At 35.4% G+C, this 6,828-nt stretch overlaps 1 protein-coding gene across 2 annotated transcripts; it reads right to left on the reverse strand.

Moving 5' to 3' along the window:
- Position 1: 1 nt before the first annotated feature.
- LOC126628389 (phenylacetaldehyde reductase-like) lies at positions 2-2,448 on the reverse strand. Of its 2 annotated transcripts, XM_050298061.1 has the most exons (5): positions 2,240-2,444; positions 1,270-1,439; positions 939-1,130; positions 556-718; positions 2-421 (listed from the first exon to the last, which is right to left on the reverse strand). In XM_050298061.1, exons 1-5 carry the CDS (start codon positions 2,358-2,360, stop codon positions 102-104), a joined length of 966 nt encoding a protein of 321 aa, XP_050154018.1. In that variant the 5' UTR covers positions 2,361-2,444; the 3' UTR covers positions 2-101. The 2 variants fall into 2 exon arrangements, with proteins under 2 accessions (XP_050154018.1, XP_050154019.1); XM_050298062.1 differs by lacking the exon at positions 939-1,130 and having other exon boundaries at positions 2,240-2,448.
- Positions 2,449-6,828: the final 4,380 nt, after the last annotated feature.

Here is a 6,828-nt window from a genome sequence, read left to right on the forward strand (position 1 = left end):
ATGTGTTCAATCTTTATATAAAGATTGTAATTTTTTATTTAGTGCGATTTTAAAATTTACAAATTACATATGACTAACATGTAGCAGGAAGATTGAGGCAGTCAAATCTTGATGAAGCCCTTCTCCTTGAGGCTTTCAATAGTGTCCCTAAGACTTGTTTCCAGAGGAAGGAAAGTGATTCCCAAACCTTTTGCTTTCTCCTGGGACACTTGATACTTTGAGTCTGACGGATTGACAGCCTCAGCAAGGGTCAAAGTAGGGTAGAGTTGTCGTAAAATCTTTAGGGTATCGAATCCGTCAACAACGTGGCCAACTAAACAATATCTGCCACTAGCTGAAGGAACTTCAAATGCTTGAATATGAGCAGAGGCAACATCTCTAACGTCTACAAATGGGTAATTTAGAAACGGTGTTGGGGTACCTGAGCACAAAGGAGAAACATCGCAATCAATTGCTTGCATCACAAGTCAAGGACAACTGTTTAAACACAGAGGGGCCGGTTGAAGATGTTCTACTGGCTATCAACCCAACAGTAATTAAGTTGCTGAAATATACCACTCATGACATTCAGAAGCTGCTCAACGGAGGTCATAAGAGTTGGATTTAAGAGTGGACCAATACACAACCCAGGATTCATTGACACCATATCGATTCCATTTCCTTCAGCAAATTTCCAGCCAGCCTCCTCGGCTAATATTTTTGAGAGCACATACCATATCTGAAAAAATGAACAAGGAATTCCATATATATGAGGTTGCTGTTCATGATTCCAAGATGTTCTTCTTATAGAATTATATATTTATTATAGAATTGCAACCTGATACCTATCTAACCTAACAAGATTAGATTTTGTTCCAACTGACATTAAAATATAACAAATTAACAGCTAACAAAATGTGAGACTTGGAGAAAGTTAATACGGGAACATTAATACATGCCTTGTGCTCCTCACAAAAAAGTTTATCCGAATACCATGTTTCATCCAAAACCACATCAGAAGTCAGAGGTGTTCCACTCATCATGACTGTAGCAATTGAAGATGTTAAAACCACTCTCATGACACTGCGAAATTTTGCGCAGGATTGTAGAACATTAAGTGTTCCCTTCACTGCAGGGTCAATTAATTCGGCCTGAAATATGAAGAATGTATCATTCCGGACTTTTGACATCAAAAGTCTTGAAAGTATGTTGACTTTCTATACATACAATGATCCCGCAGAATGAATCTAATTTTCTGGACTCTGCAAATCATGAAGTAAATGGCCAAACCTGAGGGTCAGTAACTGAAATCAGTACAGGGGATGCTGTATGAAAAACACCTTGGCATCCATCGACGGCAGCATCGAAAGCTCCTTCTTCTAATAAGTCTGCTTTGAACAAATGAAGTCTTTCTTTTGCCCCGTCTAGTGAGCGCAAGTGTTCTGTTTTCTTTGGATCATCTGCATGCATATACAAAACAGAACTGATTAAATTTAAGCATACAATAAGCAGACATTATTGGGACATATGATAAAGGATTGACTGCTCTGGCTGAGGCTGAAATGGGCAATTAAGTTGCCAAAACATAGATTAATATGTCCTTTGGTACCGGTACTACCATTTCAAGAAAACCTCCCAAATTAGTAATCAACTAGTTTAATCGTGAGGCGAAATATGAACAGCATGAGATACTACTTCTGCAATGTTGCATGGTACTAGTATAACTTACTGTGGCGATCGCTAGCCCAACAGCACCAGCAATATATCATAATTTCCACTCAGTTCATGCCTTAATTCAAACTAGTTAGGACAAAAATGGTTAGTTTTCTTTCTAGTTAGGATTATTTTTTTAAGAAATGCTAAGAGTACGTTTAATAATAATAACCATTTCAGTTTTTATTTTTCAATTTTCACTTTTTTTAATACTGAACACTTGTTCGGTAACTAATTTTAGTTTTAAGCTTTTAGAATTAGTGAGAACCGGAAATGAAATGATTATCAAACGGCACCTAACTGGAATTCAAACAAAACCACAGGTAATTTCGTCTTTTTGGATAAATGTTTACAAAAACAGCTAAAGCCTTGCCGTTAACTGGATTCCAAGAACCACACTTGATGAAAGATGAATCATAATATGACAAACCTAGATCCTGAAATTTTCTTCCGGAAAACAAAACTCGGAATTCGAAAACGAACAATATTTAATGAAGTGTTTGAAACTGACGATTTAGATGATATCAGCAAGTTAAAAAATACTGACTTGGATCACGAACAGTGGCTTTGACAGTATAACCCTTCTGCAGTAAGAGCTTCACCAGCCATGATGCTATGTAACCAGACGCTCCTGTTACACATACAGTCTTCCCTTGTCCAGTACTCATCTCTCTCTCTCTCTCTGGGCCTCTGGCAATCTCAAGAGCTCACAATAAGCTTTGGTGGAGGCTGACTCATCTCTCGAGATTTTTTAGTGAATACGGTACGTCATATGTCATTATACATGTTGGAACAAATATGTTTTTATTTAAATATTTAAATATATTTAAAACAGCCAATTTATTTTGGCCTTATCAATTAGATAAGGAGTTATCTCCTCTTAAATATAAAACGTGAGATTCCTTTTCTATATAGAGAAGATGATCATGTTATTAAGCATATTCAAACAGTTTTGTCCGTTTTGCCGTTTTGATTTGCTACGGTTTTGAAACCCAATTACTCCCTCAACGTTTCTTTATTTATAATATATATATATATATTATAGTGATGTAAGTTAGGCGATGGTAAAGTAGAAAGTAGATGAAGAATTTTTTTTAATATATATTGATTTAAAAAGCAACCTATCGAAAATGTGTAAGTTCGAAGGTTCTTTCGGTGTGCAAGGAAGAACTTTATCAGAAGAAAGGTTCTGGGCTGTTTTATCCTGGGGACGACGTGGTGTTTGTGAACTGCTTGCACACTTTGGGCAGAGCCGCGAAACGTCTTAAAGAGAGCGACTTAGTCCGCGACTCATCCCAAGAATCATTCACCACTCAAAGGCTTTTACATTTTCTCAGGTAACTTCGTTCCTTATTATTTTCAGTTTACAACAATTTTAAGACGAATCAATCTGCCATGGAATCTGAAAAATATTTGTATTGCTGTTAGGGTTACTCTTTAAGAACTTTGTTTTAGATATGTGGCAAATCATTGTGATTATATAATCTAATATCAAGTTACTAGTATGTCAACTGTGAATGCTTTTTGAGCTGCCTAGGTGCATTCGCTGTAGGACGAGTGAATTGACATGGTGAATGAATCTATTTGTGATCTTTTTGCAATGTGTGTTGATATTATCAGTAGTCTTTTGATGGAGATGACTAGGTGGCTGCTGTGATTTGTTTAAATCTGTTTTGTGTACCATTGTAAGCTTATTCTTTGATGTAATCATATGTCAAAGTTCTCATGTTTACAATTCAAAAAAAAAAAAAAAAAAAAAAAACATGAAAAATGGCGATTTGTTTTCGGTTCTAGAATGAACAGATATTTGTGGTAACCGAGTTGATCTGAGCTTTATTTGAAATTGATCTGTAAATCATGCCTTCTACTAACCGAATTGTTTCTGGCATATCATATTTATTCATGGGGATATGCTACTAATGGAATGTTTAAATTGAATGTTGATAAAATGTCATAATTGAGTCACTTGATGTGATGCTCAGGTCAATTATGGCTTTTGGATGGTTAAGGAATAAGTTATAAATATCAGATTTTTATTTTCTCTCCTCTTTCCTCTTTATTTTTTTTTTGGTACAAGTTTTTATTCATTCTTTTATCTTGCTTGGTTCTAGCTCTGATTTCTGGTTGAGGGCTATTTTTTTTGGTTTGGGGAAAGTGCTTTTATGTGTTTTTTTTATCCACCCTCAGTGGATAGATGTACCCAAACCCTCTTCAAGATCAAGGTTTTTCTTTCTGATTCTTTATTTGATTCTTGGAATTGAATATAAAGATTAGTTTTTTTTAGATACCTATTATCTTAATTTTCAATTGATTTCCATTTGTGTGTAAAAATCTTGATGCTGATTTTTATGAGAATAAATTTCCTTTTAATCTTCGAAATAGTGGGGGTTCTAATTCTTCTAAAATTTATGAACCTACTGTCAGATACCCCTTGATGGGAGAAGAAGCAGGATGGTTGAGATACCCCTTTATGGGAGAAGAAGCAAGATGGTTGAAAAACCTACTGTCAGATACCCCTTTATGGGAGAAAACGATTCCAGTCGTATACGGTCTGAAGAAAATTTAGTTGATCCTTTCACGAAAGGACTAACATGAGAAAAAGTTTGGAAAAATCCTTTGACGAAAGGACTAACATGAGAAAAAGTTTGGAAAACCTCGAAAGGGATGGGACTAAAGCCTGTAGAAAATTGAGTCATTTGAGATAGCAACCCAACCTATAGACTGGAGATCCCAAGAAATAGGTTCAAAGGGTAATAACAAGTCACAAGTGATATGAGTGAAGTCTTGCTAATTTTAATTTGGAATATTATTCCATGTCCATCCCTAAGAAGCATGACATCCTGAAGCGTTTTTAGGTTGAGATTTTTTCTCTTAATAAGGTCTATACTCTATGTTGAGTGAGATATCAAGCTACAGGAATATCCTTGATAGTCTTACCTATGTGAATGTGGAAGTGAGGCCGCTTCCTATGAAATCTTGGGCAAGTTTCTAGAGCGTTCACTATACTGGGATACAAGCACATGGCCGTAATGTGCTGGCTTTTTGAACTTCACCTTAATAAAGTTATGTGTGTGGTGTTGTCAGAGATAGAGTTCAAAACTATAAGTTACTCTAGTATAATCTGGATCACTAACACTATGTACAGGTTCAAGTTGAGAAACACCTTTACTTATGCATAGCTTTATGATATGTTGCTTGATATATAGTTTTTTAAATAAAAACAAGTGGGGGATTGTTGGAACAAATATGTTTTTATTTAAATATTTAAATATATTTAAAACAGCCAATTTATTTTGGCCTTATCAATTAGATAAGGAGTTATCTCCTCTTAAATATAAAATGTGAGATTCCTTTTCTATATAGAGAAGATGATCATGTTATTAAGCATATTCAAACAGTTTTGTCTGTTTTGCCGTTTTGATTTGCTACGGTTTTGAAACCCAATTACTCCCTCAACGTTTCTTTATTTATAATATATATATATATATATATAAGTCTAGTACGTCTCTTGACAGATACATATATATATATTATAGTGATGTATGTTAGGCGATGGTAAAGCAGAAAGTAGATGAAGAATTTTTTTTAATATATTGATTTAAAAAGCAACATATCGAAAATGTGTAAGTTCGAAGGTTCTTTCGGTGTGCAAGGAAGAACTTTATCAGAAGAAAGGTTCTGGGCTGTTTTATCCTGGGGACGACGTGATATTTGTGAACTTCTTGCACACTTTGGGCAGAGCCGCGAAACGTCTTAAAGAGAGCGACTTAGTCCGCGACTCATCCCAAGAATTATTCACCACTCAAAGGCTTTTACATTTTCTCAGGTAACTTCGTTCCTTATTATTTTCAATTTACAACAATACAAGTAGAAGTTAGGTGCAGGGAATTTTTTTTTTTTCTTTTTCAAGTGTCCCTGCATTTGTATAATAATATATGACGTATGTGCCTGTTGTTGAAGTTAAGAACTCAGAGAGGGAAATTCATTTAGAGAGAGAAAGAGAGATGTAGAGAGAGAGTGAAAAATGTAATTGTAATTCTCATTAATCAATTGAATAATACACATGGTATTTATACATAAATATCCTATCCCAATATATGTGCCAGCTCAGCATAAAGTATATAACTAATCACAAACATTCCAAGCATAACAACCTAGTGAAAGAATCTAATCTGGTGGAGGTTGGGATGCATTGCTGCTGCGTGCCAAGCGTCATGATCGGAGGGTTGGAGAGGGCACTCTGAGGAAGATTTGCTGGAGAATTAGGGTTTGCAGGAGGTGGAGAAGGAGAATCCGAAGAGGATGCTGCCGCCGACATAGCAAGAGGGGCTAAATTGAGAAGGAAAAAGAAGAGATCAGAGAAGTAGGGATCTGTTTGGAAGATCGGAAAATGCAAGAACAGCAAGAAAATTGCTAGAAGAGGGAAGCGCCGGATCGGAGTCGGTTAGACGATGGTGATGATACCATGTTGAAGTTAAGAACTCAGAGAGGGAAATTCATTTAGAGAGAGAAAGAGAGATGTAGAGAGAGAGTGAAAAATGTAATTGTAATTCTCATTAATCAATTGAATAATACACATGGTATTTATACATAAATATCCTATCCCAATATATGTGTCAGCTCAGCATAAAGTATATAACTAATCACAAACATTCCAAGCATAACAACCTAGTGAAAGAATCTAATCTGGTGGAGGTTGGGATGCATTGCTGCTGTGTGAGATTATACTCTTAACACCTGTGTCCCAGACGCATTGAAAAATCTATCCATGCTCTCATCCTCCACCATTCATTTGAGGTAACAGGAAAGCAATCTCCAAGTATTTTTTATTTCATTTGTAAGCAATCTGTTAGTTTCTTAAGCCTCTAATCAAGGCGCAGTTTAATATAAATTGATTAAAACTAATTTTTATTCAATTAATACTTAAAATCTTGACTTTCACTAAGAAATATCCAAGTCCTTAGCGTTGAAGGCATGGAAAAGAATCAAGACTTAGCTAGTAGCCTAGTACCCCACTCATTGCACCATTTCTTGATTAGAAGTTCAATAACGATTGGTGCAAACAGTTTAAATTTGTTTCATTTTAAGTTTACATATATTTTCTGTTTGGTACACCTAACATTCCAAGTTCCAACA

Source organism: Malus sylvestris, chromosome 7 (genome assembly GCF_916048215.2).
Source record: "Malus sylvestris chromosome 7, drMalSylv7.2, whole genome shotgun sequence".
In the NCBI taxonomy this organism is placed as follows: domain Eukaryota; kingdom Viridiplantae; phylum Streptophyta; class Magnoliopsida; order Rosales; family Rosaceae; genus Malus; species Malus sylvestris.

Excerpts from the sequence above, each read along its gene's own strand:
- LOC126628389 (XM_050298061.1), bottom strand. The coding sequence starts at position 2,360 with ATGAGTACTGGACAAGGGAAGACTGTATGTGTAACAGGAGCGTCTGGT. Across the intron at positions 719-938 it reads TTTTTTGTGAGGAGCACAAG|ATATGGTATGTGCTCTCAAA; the intron begins GCATGTATTAAT and ends TCATTTTTTCAG. Across the intron at positions 422-555 it reads GCTTCTGAATGTCATGAGTG|GTACCCCAACACCGTTTCTA; the intron begins GTATATTTCAGC and ends CTTTGTGCTCAG.